This window comes from Marmota flaviventris, chromosome 2 (genome assembly GCF_047511675.1).
Source record: "Marmota flaviventris isolate mMarFla1 chromosome 2, mMarFla1.hap1, whole genome shotgun sequence".
Classification (NCBI taxonomy): domain Eukaryota; kingdom Metazoa; phylum Chordata; class Mammalia; order Rodentia; family Sciuridae; genus Marmota; species Marmota flaviventris.
Window position 1 is genome coordinate 150,679,453 of NC_092499.1, and position 18,268 is coordinate 150,697,720.

An 18,268-nucleotide genomic window follows, 5' to 3' on the forward strand; every position below is an offset into this window, starting at 1 on the left:
TAGAAAGGCTATAAAAAAAAGGTAAATAACAAGTGTTAGGGAGGATGTGGAGAAACCAGACCTCTCACACATCACTGGTGGAATGTAAATTGGCGTAGCCACTGTGGCAAATAGTTTGGCTGCTCCTGAAAAAGTTAAACATAGGGCTGGAGAAGTACTTGAGCGTTAGAATGCCTGCCTGCCTAGCACTGGTATGGTCCTGGGTTTGATTCTCAGCAACATACAAAATACATAAGTTAAACTTAGAGTTACCATATAATTTACCAATTCTATTCCAAGTTATATAACTAAGAGAAACGAAAACATGTCCACCCAAAAATTTGCACATGAATGTTCAAACGAGCACTATTTCCAATAACTAAAAGGTAGAAATGACCCAAACATCAATGGGTGAATGGTAAACAATGAATGGAATATGCATACAGTGAAATATTGTTTGGCCATAAATAATGAAGTTCCAATGCATACTACACCAAGGACAAACCTTGAAAACACATTAAGAAGCCAGATGCAAAGACCATGTATTATGTTATTCCATTTATATAAAATGTTCAGAATAGACAAATTCACAGAGTCAGAAAGTGCATTAGAAACTTTCAGGGGCTGGGAGGGGAGGAGGGACTAGAGACTGATTGATTCCCTAATGGGTATGGGGTTTTGCTTTGGGGGATGAAAATATTCTGGAATTAGATAGGGTGATGGCTATACAATATTGTGAGTATACCAAAAGCCACTGAACCGTATACTTTGAAATGATTAAGATGGCGAATTTTATGTTCCATGAATTTTGCCTCCTCGAAACAAAAAGTTAGCAGAGACACTATAGTTAAATAAAGGCCTAGAGTTAAAAAGGCCAACATATAAAAGTTTAAATGAAACGCCCCAGAGTCACTGACCTTGTTTCTCTGTGTTGCGGATCTGGGATGGCATGTCTTGAATTTCCAAGGTCCATTCCCCTTCTGCCTTTTCTCCCCAACAGTGGACACTCATGAATTCCCAGTTTGTGAAGCCTTCATTGGAAAAATCCAGCAATCTGCAGTTGGAAATGCAGTGTTAGAAAACGAGAAGGCCCTGATCTGGGGTGGCTGGGCAAAGGGACCAGCTCAAGGAGGATTCTGTGCACCAGAGGAATTATTCCTTGGGATCCCTTACAGACCTGCTGAAGCACACCCCTATACCAGGGAGGTGAGATGAGGGGAAAGGAAAGCATGCAGTTTTCAAATGTTGATTATTCTCAAAATCTCATAGCTGAGTCTCACCTCCACTATCTCCCCAAACTGTTTTAACATTCAGAGTGGCAGGTTGGCCTCACATGCCCAATAAAAGAAGGGGAATCACTCTGTGTGGTCTCTTCCCACTCATCCTAATTTTGGGGAGGGGTTACTAGAGACTGAACTCAGGGGTAATCTACCATCTATAGCCAGATCTATTTAGCTAGATTTTTAATTTTGAGATAGGTCTTGCTAAATTGCTGAAGCTGGCCTCAAACTTATGATACTCCTGCCTCAGCCTCCTAAGTTGCTAGGATTATAGGTGTGTGTGCCACCATGCCCAGCTCCTCCCATCCTAATTTATAGAGGAGAGATCCTAGACTACTAGTTTGTTGCAGCCCAACCACCAGTAACTAGCTGAGCTGGGACTCCATGTGGGAAAGGGGCATCATGACTCCTCCATGTTCTTTCTACCACCAACAGGTCACTGACCAATGTCCCCAATGCCACTTTCCTGAATAAGTTATTTGTTCCCTTCCCACCCCAGGACTGATCTCACAGAACCCATGACCCCGGAGCTTAGATGCACAAAAGTAAACAGAGGTTGGGCCACAGGACCCATGTAAGCCCCCAAAGGGTATTCACAGAGGAAGGCTTTCGAAAATGAGTATTTGTTGGACGAATGAAATGTCCATGTTTGTCTTAGAGATAGCTCTGTGCACTATTCTTACAAATTAGAAAAAATGAACAATTACTCAAACTTGTGGGAAAAGTGATGCCCCTGAACCTCCAGGGATGGACCAGTTTGAACAGCTGCATTTGAGGATGACAATGATGACAGACCTGGTTGTGTTCCAGGGCCAGTGGGAGGCACTCCTGGGCTGGAGGAGGAGGAGAAGGCTCCCCTGCACCTACCCCAGTGAAGCTCTCTTGGAGGTACTGATGAGCCTCTTTTTGTCTTCCAGACTGAAAGGTCTTTGACGGTTCTCACCAGCCTCTGGGCCTTCAGCCTCCATCCCTCCCTCCCTTCCTTCCTTCTTTCCTTCCTTCCTTTCTAAATACTTTTATTTATTTATTTATTTTATGCGGTGCTGGGGATCAAACCCAAGGCCTCACTGGTGCTAGGCAAATGCTTTACCACTGAGCTACAACCCTAGCTCCCTCTATCCATTTCTCATATTCTGTTCAAGTAGAAACAGGACACAATTAGTCAACACCCTCTCTCTACCAAGCTTGAGTGTCCTCCTCAGTCTTTTGTCTTCAAAGGAAAAATGCCGAAATCGTCTCTCTTCCTCTTTCTTCATAGTCTAATTTTCTATTTTTATTTTGGAATAAAAATTTTTTAACTTAGGGTTCTTTATTATTTATTAGAAATTTACATACATATGTTTCCTGTGATGTAAGAATCCATCTCCAATTTAAGGGCTTTCTGAACACTGGAGTACAAAGACGTTCATCAAGACAACATTATTTGCAGGGAGAATAGTGCGGGGTTGGTGTGGGGATATTCTGTGCTTTCTGCAAAGAAACTGCCAAGGTCGAGGCTGATTTTCAAACACAAAGCCAAGTGGAACCCGACACACTGTGGCTGGAACAAGGACAAACTGTCTTTTAAGTGCTGAAGTCCTTACAAACATCAACCTATTCTTAGTGAAAAAATTTGGCAACCTAAAAAGGCTGCCAAATTAAGTAAGATGTGGAATAAAGTAGAAGGTAATAGATCCTAAAACCAGAATCTTGATATAACCACAAAATCTGTCTGGGGGGGGGGGACAAATTCTCAAGACTCAGGTGACTGCCAAGTGGCCTCAGGGCAGTTTTTAAAGTGCTCTGTGGCACAGGTACAAAAAACAGTACCCAGCAATCAAGCAGATCCACATACACCAGCAGAATGTACTCTGTGCCATCCCAAGGGGCTCAACACTGGGCCAGAGATGCAGAAGGGAAGGAAAATAGAGCCCAAGTCAGGTGATGCTGGGGTGCTGGAAGGTTCTTGAGGGTCAGATGGCCAGATGGACTTCAGCAGGACATGAAGGGAGCCAGGCACCTGTGCTGAACATTTTTATCTGTATTATCACATTTGATTCTTGTAATATTCTATTTTTTTTCTTGTAATATTCTCAATGTTTATAGGTAAGTGAAATGACATTTCCAGAGATAAGGAATAAAGATGGGTTAAATGACCAGCTCTTGGGAACCCAGTTGGAAAATGAAGGGACTGGAGCATGAGCTCAAGTCTCCAGATTACAAAGTAATATCCTCTGGTCACTGCTGCCTTGTCTGCCTGCCATGTGCTGCCCTAACCTCTAAGCCTCATTTTGGGCTCTCTGGCCATGACCTGCACAGGAACTCAGCTGTGCTTCTGAATCAGGGATCACAAACTCGGATGCTTCCAGGTGTAAATGCACCTAAAAGTGAATGGAAGTGGGGCTCTACCAAGAAGCAGGAGGATGGGGTGCACGGAAGCAGACTTGCCTCTTTGCTCAATTCTAGGTCAGGATGCACACGAGACATGGGCCTGGTTGGAGAACTTGCAACTTTTTAAGAAATTCTAGAAATGTGGGCTTTAAGATGAAATTTCTTAAAATTAAATAATAACAATGAATATTCTGGAAGCAAAGAAGCAGGAAGCTTCAGCTTGCTGGCAACCCCAAACTGCTCACACCCATGCTGGCCTCCCACAGGCAGAGGCAAAGTATGGCCAGACCCAGCTTTAGGAGCAGGAGACACTTCCACGCTCCTGCTCTATTAGGAAAGTGGGACCCAGTAGGGGCTGGGCATGGTGATTAAGCTCTTGGAACCCATAAAGCCAGGGTCTGATCTCAGGGTTGATTCCAGTGCATTTAGGACAAAGCTGGTGTGTGGCCCACTGCCTGCTGTTTGTGCCCACTCTCTGGGCTGCTGGACCTGGAAGCTGAGCAGAGGGTGGAGGGTATATAATATAGACCCCCCTCTTCTTATGCAAGGGGCATGGGCAGAAGCAGATAAGAGAAAGGGTGACTTCTGTCTGGCCTGGTCTGAGAACTTTCACTTCTTACCCACTGTTTCTGAATCTCCAAAGCCCAGAAAAGGGCTGCAGCCCCAGACAGGTAACCAAATGAGTCACATGGGTACTGTGGATAGGGCAACCCTGGTGACAGGTGCTTCCTCCTGGGCTGGGAGGCACAGTCACCAGCTCTCATTTTTAATAGAACTTGGAAATGTTGATTTGTACATGAAGCCTGCTTTTCCCTCTGTCTGTCTCTTAACTAGAAAGAGACAAACAAGGTATCCCCATTCTCTCCCAGTCCCCCCAACTTCTGGTAAATTCCTCCACTCTAATTACCTGCAAGTCATATAACTGCACTGAGCACTTGTCCTGATTTCTAAGTTTGTTGAAGAAATGACTCCAGGGGCTGGGGTTATGGCTCAGTGGTAGAGAGCTTGCCTCGAATGTGTGAGGCACTAGTTTCGATCCTCAGCACCACGTAAAAATAAATAAATATAATAGAGGTATTGTGTTCATTTACAACCAAAAAATATTTAATAAAAAAAGAAAGAAATGACTCCATACTCTTCCACAATAACACAAGAAACTTCAAGAATTTGGAGTCTGTGTTAAAGCACTGGCATTTAGGGGAGAAGGCTGTAGAGAGAGCCTGGAAGCAACTTTCCCATATCCCATGCAAGCCTGAGGGTCAGAGCACCTGCCATGCAAGTTTAAGGAGCAGCCTATCATGGGGTAGGAATCACTTCAGGAAACCAATGATGCTGCTTGGGGTTATACACTCTTGTTTCAAATGCCAGCTGAATATGCTGCACTTGACCTTCAATGCTTTTCTAAGAGCAATGAAAGCACAGCTGGAACTCCATCAACCTCCCCCTATATAACAAAACAGCAACAATGCCTTTGTTAATCTTTCCCTCAGACAAAGTTTTCCAGGACTGTTTTAAAGGCAAGCTTTCAGAGAACTATTTTTCAGGTCTGTGGGAGTCTCCAATAGGAAGGAGGCTGCCAGCAGACCCAGTAAGATCCCCATGTGCAGGATCCCTAGGTACACTGTGGGCCTAAACTGGAAAGGCCTGCATATAGCACAAATCCCAGCGAGCCCAGCCTTACCTCTTTGCCAAAAGTTGAGACTTGGTTCCTGAGGGAGAAATCAGGTTGATCTGGAGGTCTCCGCGGCGGGGGTGTGAGATGGAGATGCGGACTACCACATGTTCTAGGTAGATCACTCGCTGGTCTGAATGGTCAGCGCAGGCATTGGTCAAGGCAGTGGTCCGTAGTACCTGCACCACAGGGATGCTCCTAGGGAGGAGAGAAAGGCTCAGAACCTGGTACCTGGGTCTTTAATGCCAGGTATATGGAGGGCCATGGACTCAAGTGGACAAGCTTGCTCCTTCCTGGTGAGGTCTCTGGTTCTCGGGCCCTGAAGGAGCAGCCTAGGTCTCCCTCTAGGATGTGTCACCCTGTGTTATATTACCTGCCCAGAAAGACTTCTTAGTTCTGGAAGTTGTTTATAGAGATTTAGAGAATGAGTTCCTGTGCAGATTTGAGCCAATGTATCTAGGGGGGGGGGGGGAGGTGTCCCAGATTTAGTGCCCAGGAGGCAGCTTCTAAGTAGCATGTGGCCAACTTACTTTCTCAATGGCCTGAGGTCTTCAAGGCATTAATACCCCACTACTTTGTTTCACAAACTGTCTTGAAAATAGAAGTCACAATGCTGAATAACAACAGCAGCAGAGATTTCCTGAGTTAACCTGTTCCAGGCACCAGTATGAAAATTTACAGGATTAACCCATTTCACCCAGAGAGAAATTAAGGGCTGTACTGAGATCACCTGGCTAATGAGAGGTAGGGCTGGGATCTGAGTCTCCAGTCCTCCATGTCACCTTGCACAGATGCTCATGTAGACTCCCGCCCTCAAGAGACTGAAGTCTCTGGAGCTGGTCTGTTCCCAGATGTCCTACATAAAGACTGCAGGACATCTCCTCCTGTCCCTGAACCAGATGATGGTTTTCTTTACAAACTTGGGCAGCTTTGCCACATGGGACCAAATCTGAGGACAAGCACAAAGAACCCATCGCTCAAGAGTCACCTTCAACTAGAATTATCTGACACACAAAGCAGACACAGAGTTTGGGTCCAAAGGCTGTTCCTGTATCAGGCTGAGCCATCCCAACTCTTCTGGGTCGCCACAGTTCACATCTCCACAAAGCCTGGCCCTCTCACCCCCCCCCCCCCCCTGATTTGCAAACTGAAGAAAGAGCATTCTTCAGTAGAGACCCAACTGCCATTCAGAAGCACACTGGTAATTCCCCACTATGCTGCCGGCGGTGCTTGGTTTATTATGGGGAGTGCTTTTCCCATTATGCCCGTCTTTCCTCTGGGGAGGCTGGAAGCGTGTGCTTAGGGCCTCTCAGGAATTACATCGCTTCGCTCTACTAGGCCTGAGTCATAAAAAACAATCAAAACAGTTAGAAACAGTGATGTAATTCCCTCGGAGACTCTGTAAATATTTGAAAACATGCTTTGCGTGCACCATAAATTGATTTAGAGGTGCTGACTTCTTTCATTGCCTTCTCCACGTTTTACTGTCTGTGTTTATTGGTCAGAGGGCCCCCTTGCTATAGCAGATATAGAACACACTGGAAAGCTCTGAAGAGTTCCAGGGCCCACATACACCTCCCGGCAAACTGCCCACCTGTCTTTATGTACTAAGAATGCAAGTTGGTTGTGTTGGGGGTAAGAGGCCCCTGGGTGTGAAGGTGGAGAAACAGATTCACTAATGTTCCCCTGCAGCTTTGAAATGTGGCTCCCAGTCAAGGCCCTGAGATCTACTTTCAAACTTCTAACACTTTTCCAGGGCTGAATAGCTAGAACAAAGTGAAAAACAAAAGCCACAGACAAGTTTAAAACACTGTCTCCATCCCTAGCTTTTTGCTAATTGGTAGGGGGAGGAACCACTGTACTCCAGAAATAGACCTAGAGTCCCAGAGAGGAAACCTTAACCCTATAGACAAGACACAGGACTTAAGAGAGAACAGGAACGGTGTAAAATAAAAGAAGGTCAAATCCCACCCTTCATATGCACCACTGCCATGTTCCTGAATCCAAGTTCCAGGCTGCCATACTCCCATTGCAGAGCAAATAACACCCTTTTTTAGGGAAAAAACAAAACAAAACAAAACAAAAACAAATTATCCTAATGAGAGGAGCAAGTCTCCTGCATCTGACTTAGCTAAGGACTCCAGCTGGTGGATGAGAAAGGCGGGCCTGGGTCTAATCCACAGGGAGCCCCTTTGCTGCAGTCCCAGGGTGGCTGGCTGGGGGTAGGCAGCCTCAGTTCCTTTAGAAGTTAAAGGGCTCCCTTGGTTTGGTTTTCAAAGTCAAGGCATTATCCTCCCCTGGGGGCTAGCCTGCCCGCCTGGGGAACAAGGCTAACTGTAACAATTAGTTTTTATGTGAAATCTCTTAACTATGAAATCACTCAGTTATAGGCCACCAGGACTCCTCATTTCTGCAAGTTCTAGGGGAGAGCTGGGAGCTAGGAGTCACTGACTGCAAAGACAGCAAGTTGTTACCCGCCTATGTACTTTACTTCTGCAGTTGCTATGGAAAAAAATAGTCTCACATCCCAAGTCAGGGGGCTTTTTAATTTTCTTAAAAGAAAAGAAAACTTTGAAATGTTTCATGATAATCTACATTGAAATTACTATGTATGTCAGACAGAAACTCCAAGGAGAAGTACTGAAACCAAACACAAAACCCCATCCCTTAACTCCAAAACAGAAAGCAAAACACTTTTTTCCAATGAAAAAAACAGGGGGGAAAAGTGATGCATGCCTATAATCCTAGCTACTCAGAAGGCTGAGACAGGAGGATCACAAGTTTGAGGCCAGCCCCCACAACTTAGCAAGACTGTCTATAAAACAAACAGACAAACAAATAAATGGGCAGAGGATGCAGCCCTGTGATAGAGCACTAGCCTAGTATGTATAAGGTCCTGGGTTCAATCCCTAGTACTGGAGATTGGGGGTGGGGGGGGGAAAAAGAAAAAGAAATCACTCTCTATCTGTAACTATTTCGGAAGATAATACATAAAAATGCAAGTCAACTGTGAAGAAATTTATTTTTTAGGTTAAACAACTGCAGGGATTACCTTTGTCATACAAATACAATTAAATTGTAGTTTAAAGATGAAAATTGATTTAGAAAGATCTTAAAGGTCCCCAGATAACTGAAAATGTTCTTCTGCTATTAAATTCTGAAATTGCTATCTGTACATAAAGCCACCTTCCTAGGACCTTAGAGAAACTCAAGGAGTTAAAGGATCTCATGGAACCGGTCTGCAGACTGAGCAATGTTTAAGCCAGGGAAACTGAAGACTTGGAAATTATATCTAATGACAGAGAAACACCACTTCCTGTTGAGCTGCACTTCAGAATCAATTATGCTCATATTCCAGATGTTCTCCATTCACCCTAAGCTCTCTGGAATGACTCGCTTCTCCTGAGGAGGTAGAAGGCTACCAACAGTAACTATCCTAACAACAGTTTAGTATCTCCATCCAGGCCACTAGTATGGTGGCTTCCTTATAGTTTTCTCCAGTGCGTAAAGTTGTAGAATGATTCCTGATTCACTGACATCAAATTCTGAAAAGCTTATGGCATCAGAGTAACCTTCAAAGTGAAAGATAAATATTTTTAAGTAGTAGAAAAGAACAGAGGAAGGCGGGTCACGGGTAGAAACTTCCCATTTCTGGGAGCTTCCAACTCTCCACTGGGAAGAGTTGCTAGGAAGCCACTATGGTAAGTATTTCTCATTCTCCCCTTGTAGACCTCACTTCAGCTCAGTTTCATGGGCAGATTAGCATCCTTGCATTTCTGGGGCAATGCTGACCTTTCAACTTCAGGTCTGGAGGCAAGAGCTGAGCTGGGCCTAGCTCTTCATTAGACAAAGCTGAGATCACATGAGAAACCCAGAATCAGAAGGCAACTGCCCTCTGGTGTATTTGGCATCTGGCTGGGGGGAGAAAAGGTAGCTGAACAGCTCAGGCTCATCAGAGCAGAAGGTTAACCAGGAAAACCTTTCACAGACCTTCCAAGTGGGTGGAAAGGGGTTACTGGAGCAGATACATGAAATTAAACTATAAGAAAGTAATTTGGTCTGTTGGAGGGCAAAGAGTCATCTGCATGGGCATCACAAGAGGCCCTGAGTCACTTCCTGGATCTGTGTTCTAGGATGTTCTCCACAGGATGGTCTGAAGTAGGGACTCTTTTGTTTCTTGGTGGACTTTCTCAACTGTATTAGTTCACAGTTAGAACTTCCTTTGATGAAATTACTTTTCTTTAAAAAATATTTTTTTTTTAGTTGTTGATGTACCTTTATTTTATTTGTTTTTATGTGGTGCTGAGAATTGAACCAAGGGCCTCACAAGTGCTAGGAAAGTGCTTTACCATTGAGCCATAACCCCAGCTCCTGATGAAATTACTTTTGATTATCAAACCATGGCACAGCATTTAGGCTGGAAATAAAATTTAACCACAAAAAAGAAGGTAATCTATTCCACTAATTGAGACAATGCTGTGCATGATTAATTGAACCATAAGGTGTTAATATACAATGTTGAAGTTTATAGCACCCATTTTTCTTCTGTGTGAGATAAAGGGGTTGATTAGCTGATTTCAAATATTCCTTCCAATGCTTGTGGTCTAAGATCCTATCAGACAAGGAATTTTAAAAAGATAATAAGGGGTGGGGTTCTGGCTCAGTGGTAGAGCGCTGGCCTAGCAAGCATGAGGCACTGGGTTTGATTCTTAGCACCACATTAAAAAATAATAATAAATAAAGGTAATATGTCCACTTACAACTAAAAAATAAATATTAAAAAAGACAGTAAAACCTATAGTCAGTCCTCATTATTCATAGAATCTACATTTGCATATGTACTTGCTAAAGTTTATTTTGTATACTTAAAATCAACACTTGTGGCGCTTCTGTGGTCACATGTGGAAATGTACAGAGAGCAAAATATCTGAGTCACCTAATCTGCACTTTCTAGCTGAGGTCAAACAGGGCCACCTTCTGCCTTTGTTTCAGCTATCATACTCAAAAACTAAGTGTCCATTTCACAGTGTAAGCAGTGGCATGTTTTTTGAATTTTTGTACTTTCTGTTGATGATTTGCTGTTTACAAGCCGCCCCCCCCCCCCGCCTCCGCCGCCCCCAGCTTAGTGCTACAGTACTGTCTAGTGTCCCCAAGTGCAAGAAAGCTGTGATGGCCTTACAAAGAAAACATATGTGTTGCTTTCAGTTCAGATGAGTTACAGTGCTGATAGCCATGAGTGCAATGTTAATGAATCAACAATAGATAGCAAATAAGGTGTCTTTAAATAGAAACACATAGAACAAGATTCTGTACTATCAGTTGGCAAAAAATATTGTGGCCAGGGACTTGAAGGAATCTGAATCAATATACCCTCATTGGGACTCAGAAAATGATACCCAAGCCGAGCGTGGTGGCGTACTCCTGTAATCCCAGCGGCTCGGGAGGCTGAGGCAGGAGGATTGCGAGTTCAAAGCCAGCCTCAGCAAAAGCGAGGTGCTAAGCAACTCAGAGACCCTGTCTCTAAATAAAATACAAAATAGGGTTGGGGATGTGGCTCAGTGGCCAAGTGTCCCTGAATTCAAAACCCAGTATACCTCCCCCAAAATGAGACCCAAAGTGAAGACCTCAGATGCAGTTTCAGGAATGAAGGTTCTCTCTGACCTTCTTCTGTCCTCCTGTTTCCTGCTCCCTTACCTGGCAGGTCATAGAATTAGAATTTCTCTTCCTCAAGAGAAATTGGGCTCTTGAGTAAGGGCCTCACTTGGTACCTTGAGTATGAGGGCTGCATACTCAAGCCCTCAGAGGACTTTTGAAGACTTTTTTTTTTTTTTTTTTTTGTAAGAAGTACCTGTTCTTCAGTTGAAGTGATTTTCCCTTATCCTTGCACTTAGAGTTAGCATTCACTGGATGCTGCCTGTGATGGTCTTGCCCCATGTGGGCTCCTGCAGAGGTGGCTCAGATGCCATGGCCACGGTTCTAGGGGTTGTCTGTTCCGGGGTCCAGGGAATATAGTTCTCTGAATCTAGAACCCCTCTTCCCAGTCACAAAGCCTAAAAATATTATCAAATCTTCCCAACTTTTCTATCTTGGAGCTGGCCATAGATTCTCTGACCTACCTTATCTGATGGTCAATCCTATTGCAGAAGGATGCCACCCCTTCCCTGGGAAGAAAGAATGCTGCAGAGAGGCCAGGAAGAATCTGAACAGACAGGCCTTTCAGGGTTCCTCTCTCAGTCTATTCCTATTAGGTCACCTTTTTAATCCAGTCATTTGTCCACATGGCTGTCCATGCGTCATCAAACCTAACTACAAACACGAGAAGTTCACTCTGAGTCTTTGGGTCTTCTTTGACCTGAAGGCTCCTATGTCATAGAAAACCGTGATCAGTGCTTTGTGCTTTTCCTCTTGTTAGCTTGCTTTTTTGGCATAGGGGTGTCAGCCACAAACTCTGTGTATGGCAGGAAGCCAAGCTCCTGCATACTCCAAATCAGCAATGGTTCAGGATGAGTAACCCATTGTTCATGGCAGCTCTGTAGAATGTAACTACCATGAGTGATGAGAAACAATTTTTCTAATTCAAATATTAATTTTAGGAGTAAGAAGCCTTTATAATTTGGAGAAAACAGGTTTACTTTGAAAACTAAGCTAGGAAGGGCAAAGGCTGCAACAAAATAGGCAGCTGTCAAAGTCTACCAGAGCCTATGGGGTAACAGGAGGCAGAACACATGTTGTGGGCCCAGTATAGTTGTCTCCAGGACAGGACTGCACAGTACCCCACAAGTTTTTAGGGGACACCCTAAATAGCAATGATCTAAAAAAAGAAATCAAAAGCAAGGGCCTCATATGGTACCTAGGTAAGCACAGAGGTCAGAAACCCTGGAGGGATACACTAGGGAGGGTTGCAAAGGGACGGAAGAATGCAGGAATTTGTGGAATACAGAGAAAGCCCAAAGGGAATAGGGGCCTTTAGCTTCCTAAATAGGTTGTGTGCTTGGGCACAGATGGGAGTCCAGATGACCTGGGTCCAATTCATAGGTATTCCATCAGGACCCCCCAGCTTCTTGCTTCGCTAACCTGCTACAGAGGGGCCACCCAGGGTCTGGCCTCTTGGGTGCTGATTCATGGCCAAGACTGGAGGAACCTCCAGGTAGCCAGGACCAAGGTGCTTTTCTGTCTTTGGAAGCAGCATGTGCAGCTGGTAGGGGACATGGAGAAATGGGAGGAAAGTTCCTCTGGGGATGTAGAAGTTTCTCTGCTTGGTTCAGTACAGGCTGAATTCCCACCTAGAGGGGCAAGATGGATAGTGAAAACAGCAGTCTGGGGCAGAAGCTCAGCCCTGCAGCAGTTCAGCTCCAGTCCAATTTCTAAATTCCTTTGTGCCTCAATTTCTTCCTCTATAACATGGGGATAAAAATAGTACCTGAACCCTTCATCTTTGTTTGGGATTTTGAATGACTTAATAATGTGAAGGGCTTGGAACAATGCCTGGAACACAGTCAGTGTCTTTGAAACCATCACTGGTCATATGTCCTTACATGTGGAGTTGCTAGAAGACAAGAATCATACACAGTCTGGTTTAATGAAATTACACAAATAATCAATTATCAGAATAGAAAGCAGGATGTGGTTGATCCAAAGATAATCCCTGAGCATCTATAGATTATCTGCTGTATAGATAATCCTTAATATTCAAAACAACATAATGGCTTTTGGGGTGGAAGTATCTTGAGAGAGAGAGAAAGGGATAGAGTCTCTCTCTCTCTCTCTCTCTCTCTCTCTCTCTCTCACACACACACACACACACACACACACACACACACACACACGCCAAACTAAACTATTAACTCTGTCTGAATGGGAACTTTCCAAATCAGTCAAAACCTAGGACATGTAGGTAAGGTCTGATTGTTTCCCGCTGGTTTAAAAGACACTTTTGTGGCCGTCTCTCAGCATTGAGTTGGGGGTCATGGGTGTCGTAAACTGTTTCACAGTAGCCTGGATTTTTAAAGAAGTAAGGAAAGTACTGGCTACACAAATCCAAACAATCAAATAAGATATTTCACAGCAGGAACTCTTTTTCATTCAAAGGGATTATATTAAGCTTGATTTTTTTTTCACTTGAAGAAAAGCCATAAAAGAGTTAATTTTAGCATTTTCTCTGTGTAATACATAGATTTCTAAATAATTCTGTACAGGTAGATGTCACTGGTCACAATCCTATTTACCATCCTTTAGTTTAAGAAGGTTCTGAATAGATTATTACATATTAATAGTAATAACGTGTTTGATCCTCTACATGTGTTTGAATTACAGCAGAGACTCACTCAGGTATACTTTGCATTTTTCATTCAGTTTTAACTTGGAACCCCCCCAAATCCTGTTTTTTTTTTGTGTGTGTGGGTGGCTGGGAATGGAACCCAGAGCCTCTTGCGTCCTAGGGAAGTGTTCCACCACTGAGCTGTACCCTAGCTGCAGTCATTTTCTCCTGTAGGAAGTACCTGTTCTTCAGTTAAAGTGATCTCCCCTTGTCCTTGCACTGAAGACTTAGCATTCCCTGGACGCTGCCTTGACCCACGGGGGCTCCTGCAGAGGCAGCTCAGATGCCTTGATTCTAGGGGCTCAGTCTGTTTTGGGGTCCAGGGAACATAGCCTTCTGACCTTGCCTCACATCAGGGTGATGTTTCCCTTCTGCTCAAGGGAAAGGTAGGTAAGAATACCCTATGTGCCGCACAAAGGTGCACACAGAACGCAGAGCCTCTTCCTCTCTTGTTATCTTATTTTGTTATTTACCATGGGAAGCAGCTGAGCCAGGTTTGGGATATTCAGAAAGTCCTAGAATTCCCCCACTAGAGAAAGAAACTTGAGCAAGGCCAAGACAGTAGAAGCTGGACTGAGAAATGCACATGAGGGAGCAGTCAGAGGAGGGACAAGCAGATGCATGGAATCCTTCCTTCTCATCTCATCTGTGGCAAAGCTAGAGGAGAACCCTGGTGAGGGAAACTGGCTATAACTGTGGTAAGGAACTCAGCAGCTCTGGTTCAAATCACTGCCCACAGGCAAGCAGGATGGCAGCAGAGCTGGCTGGAGCTTCCCACCAGGAGACAGGCTGGTGGAGGCACTCTTCTCCCTCTGGAGGCCCTTACATCCTCAGAAACAATCAAGTGGAGTCAGGTAAGGGTTTGAGACAGTAAGTGGGCTGAAAATTCCAGAAAGAGTCTGAAACTGCTAAAGGTAAAGATGATTTTCCTTCAGAAACAGAAGTCTGATTCTTGCCCCCTCTTGGAATTTGTAGAGTCCTTATTTTCCTCAAAGGACAGGAACAATGTCATACTGTGTGTTACGGCGGGTTCCCTCAACCTGTGCTGTCTAGACTCTGTGTGCTTTCACTTAAAAAACAAAATAAAATAAAAATAAAAACAACCATTCGCCACCGAGGCACCACTCTACCATCTTAAAATGATTTCTGGCAGGAGAAGAAAGCTTCATTCAGGAGCTTTCCTGACGGGGAGAACAGTGAGAGGGAAGAGGGCAGCTCTGCAGGTCAGGAGCCAGCCCCAGGAGCCCACACCACCTCACCTGGCATCTGATCATCCATGTTGTGGGCATCTGGCAACAAACCAAGCCAATGAGGGTGAAAGTCCTTGTTTATCTCACCAAATCTCCCCTTTCTTTTGAATTTGACAGTCTAAGACTCCTTAAAGAAAATGAATTTTTAAGAAACCAACATTGAAGGACTAAGGATTTGGCTCAGTGATACAGTGCTTGTGTGAGGCCTGAGTTCTATTCCCCAGCACTACAAAAAAAAAAAAAAAAAAAAAAAAAAAAGAAAGAAAGAAAGCCAACATAGAATCTTGCCTCCTGGCCAGCTGACCTGTCAGGCTGTCAGGTCTTAGATCATCTAGTGGTCAGTCTGTGCAATTAGCCATAGGTTGGAAAATGCAAATTTTTAAAAAGATCCTTCAGAAGCTATTCATCCAACACTTTCTGAATTCCTACCCTCTGCAAGGTATCCATGAAAAACACTTTTCTCAACATTTTGTGACAAAACCTAGTATAAGAGGTAAACATATTCCCAGAAAAGGTGATCTCAAAGAGAAGGACCTATATTTGTCAATAAAGCAATGTACCCCTTCTTTTTCCCCTCCCTCCCTCCCTTCCTTTCTTTCTGTGCTGGATGGCTTACACAGGTGGGGCAAGCACTCCACCACTGAGCTACTCCCCCAGCTCTGCAATGTACCACTTCTAATCACTTCATCATCTCTTTTACAAACACCCATTTTCCAAAGGTAACAAATAGACCTAGCTGGAAATCCACTCCATTCTTTATCAGATATTAAAGTCTAGAGAAGCACCACTAGCCTTCTTAGCACAGGAGCAACAGCAAAATTCAGGAGGATAATCTGATTTCCTTCCTCAATGGAGTAGGGTTCTCACCGTCTGATTTGCTTTCCAGCTGATTTTTTTTTGTAAATAAAAATCTCAATGAACACATGTAATTGATTTAGAAAAACTTCCTCCAAAGGGCAATGCATGGAAGAAAGATGAAGTCAGAGTCCTGTAGCCAACTGCTCGAAGCTTGTTAAAAAATCCCAGTGCTTAAACCTTAAGAAGGTTTATGAGGCCTGATAAAAGCAACGCAGAGCTGCTCTGCATTTTGGATTATAAACCCCTGGTCTTGTGCCCCTTGCAACAGAGAAGAGGACTGATGTTGCCACTCTTACCCATGCCCAGGAGGTTCACACTGTGGACTCTAGGGCAGCTAGACTGGGCTGGGGCTATGGTTCCAACTTCTAGTGGGTGGGGACAGAAAGACACTTGTGGCTGCTCTTCATTACACCTTGTGGGGCAGGGCAGATCCTTGGTCCAGTCTGCTATGTTAAAACTTATGGATAAGAATTTCCTGCACCAGGCCAAGGGATTCAGGTTGGGGATCCAGCTCCCTACCATCATACAATCTGCTGCAGAAGAGGAAGAGGCCTAAAAATGGTCATGGATCCAGAAGGAAACTTTTTCCTAGCTGCACAATCCACAAGAGAAAATGCAGGCATGTATAGACATGCACCACCAAGCACATGCGCCCATGTCCTGCCTACCTGCATAGGAATGTGTGTGTCAACACCTCCCCCACCACATGATACAGCAGAGTCAGGTCTCACAAGTTTGAGAAGTAGTCACCAGTGCTGGAGCGGAGCCTTACCTGGGCCTCTTGTCTGAAGTGGCCACACACATATGCTGGGATGGCACTGCTGTCCACTTCTTTGCCTCCAGCACGAGAGCTTCTGCATCCACCAAGCCAAATCCATAGAGATGGCTAACTGAAAAGACAGGGCCTTCAGAGCCAGGCTCTCCTGCCTCCCTGCAGGAAGGGAGCAAAGCCAGCTCTCCCACCCTGCTGGGCTTCCAGGGAACCCATGCCAATGGAGTCACCTCAAGGGCTCCTGAGAGCCCCAGGCTGAAGGATGGGTCCCTCTGAGAGGGTCTCAGTTGCATTGTTCTCTGAGCCCAACTTCTTCCACTTAGGAGAGTGGGCCAGGACAGATGTACCATTTTGGTACAGAGTAGGAGGAGTGAGAGGGCCTAGGACTTTCTTTTGGGGTAGGGGGTGGAGGGGACAAGGACAGATTTATTTTCATTAAAATAATCTATTGGCATCTGTGCCTCCTGAATCTTAGCCCAGACAAGAGAAAAAAAAATCTGAGACCTCAGGGTTGAGGGTTTAGCTCAGTGGTATAGTACCTGCCTAGCATATCCAAGGATCTGAGCTCCATCCCCACCAATGATAAAACAAAACTCAAAACAGACAAAACTGACCATGTGCACTAAGCACAATATAAACAAGGCTAGCGGCACTTGTCATTTTTCCTCTTCCTTGCTGAGTTCCCCAGGCATTCAGGGCAAGCACACTTTGGAGCCCACAGACAAGAGCGCTGAGAGCTGGCGGCTCCAGTGTTTAATTTGGCCAAGGGAGGAGAGTTTCAAAGTTTAATTTAAGAGGCAAGGTCAAGAACTAGATACAATCTATTTTCCTATTTAATTAGGCCAAAACTGAAATGTAGGTCAGCTCTTGTTACAGCACACCACTACCACCAACATTCCTGCAACGCAGGGATAAATGAGGCCCAATCAACAGCTCCTTATTAAAAGGAATGCTCATTGGCCTTTATGGTAACAATACTTGACCTATATTTTATAGATACTAGTATTGGGCTTGGTGTCAAAATAGCTGGACCTGCACTTCAGAAAAGAAAGGGAAAGTCTTCCCTAATAACACCATGGCTGATCAAAATCTTTTCCAAGTATCCCTGAAAGGCAAACAAAGCCAATGATCCAGTCTTACAATTACCTACTCCAGAGGTGCCAAGTTTCTGGGTTGATCTAGTCCTGACAATGGCTTCATGGAACCTGGGTCTATACAATACTGGGCTAGGGGTGGAGGGTCTGCTGTCCTATGAGTTGCTTTTATAACACAGGGACTGGCCAGCAAGTTTTATAGTTAGAAAGTAATTTATATAACTATCTCAATGTCCTTGTTTATTGTGCAGATGAGGACATTAAGGGTGAGTTTCACAATGACAGAGCTATTCAAGGCTAAGAATGCAAGCTGCGCTTAGATAGCAAGTATCACTTATTTTAAAATTATGGATTTGTTTTAATGTATATAAAAATAGCCACAAATCAAAATCTAGATTCACTAATTATTAAAAAAAAATTACTTTTAAAATGTATTTCTTTATGTAAAAAAAAAGGGGGTGTCAATTTAAAGAGAACTATTCAGTAAATGCTGGTAGAGGTGGTCCCGGATATGGCAAAAGTCATGAAATTAAGGAATCTGAACTGTTAAGATTTTCGGGTTCTCCCTTTATGTCAATGCTGGTGCCAGAATACTTTGATTCCAAAGATCACCCAGAGGGTCCACTAGGATGTGGTGACATGTTGGTCCTTGCCCAGCCCACCAGGAGTTGCCGCA

General features: G+C 44.3%; 1 protein-coding gene across 3 annotated transcripts in view; it reads right to left on the reverse strand.

Moving 5' to 3' along the window:
* The window catches only part of Pcsk6 (proprotein convertase subtilisin/kexin type 6), a 192,126-nt gene that overhangs the window by 60,843 nt on the left and 113,015 nt on the right, over positions 1-18,268 (reverse strand). For 2 of the 3 annotated variants that reach the window (XM_027955269.3, XM_027955265.3), the window contains exons 11-13: positions 16,499-16,616; positions 5,311-5,499; positions 897-1,033 (exon numbers count right to left, since the gene is read on the reverse strand). In XM_027955269.3, coding sequence (XP_027811070.2) covers positions 897-1,033; positions 5,311-5,499; positions 16,499-16,616 — 444 coding nt within the window. Of the gene's footprint in view, positions 1-896; positions 1,034-5,310; positions 5,500-16,498; positions 16,617-18,268 lie in introns of those variants that run through there. The other variant, XM_071608670.1, reaches the window with a different exon arrangement.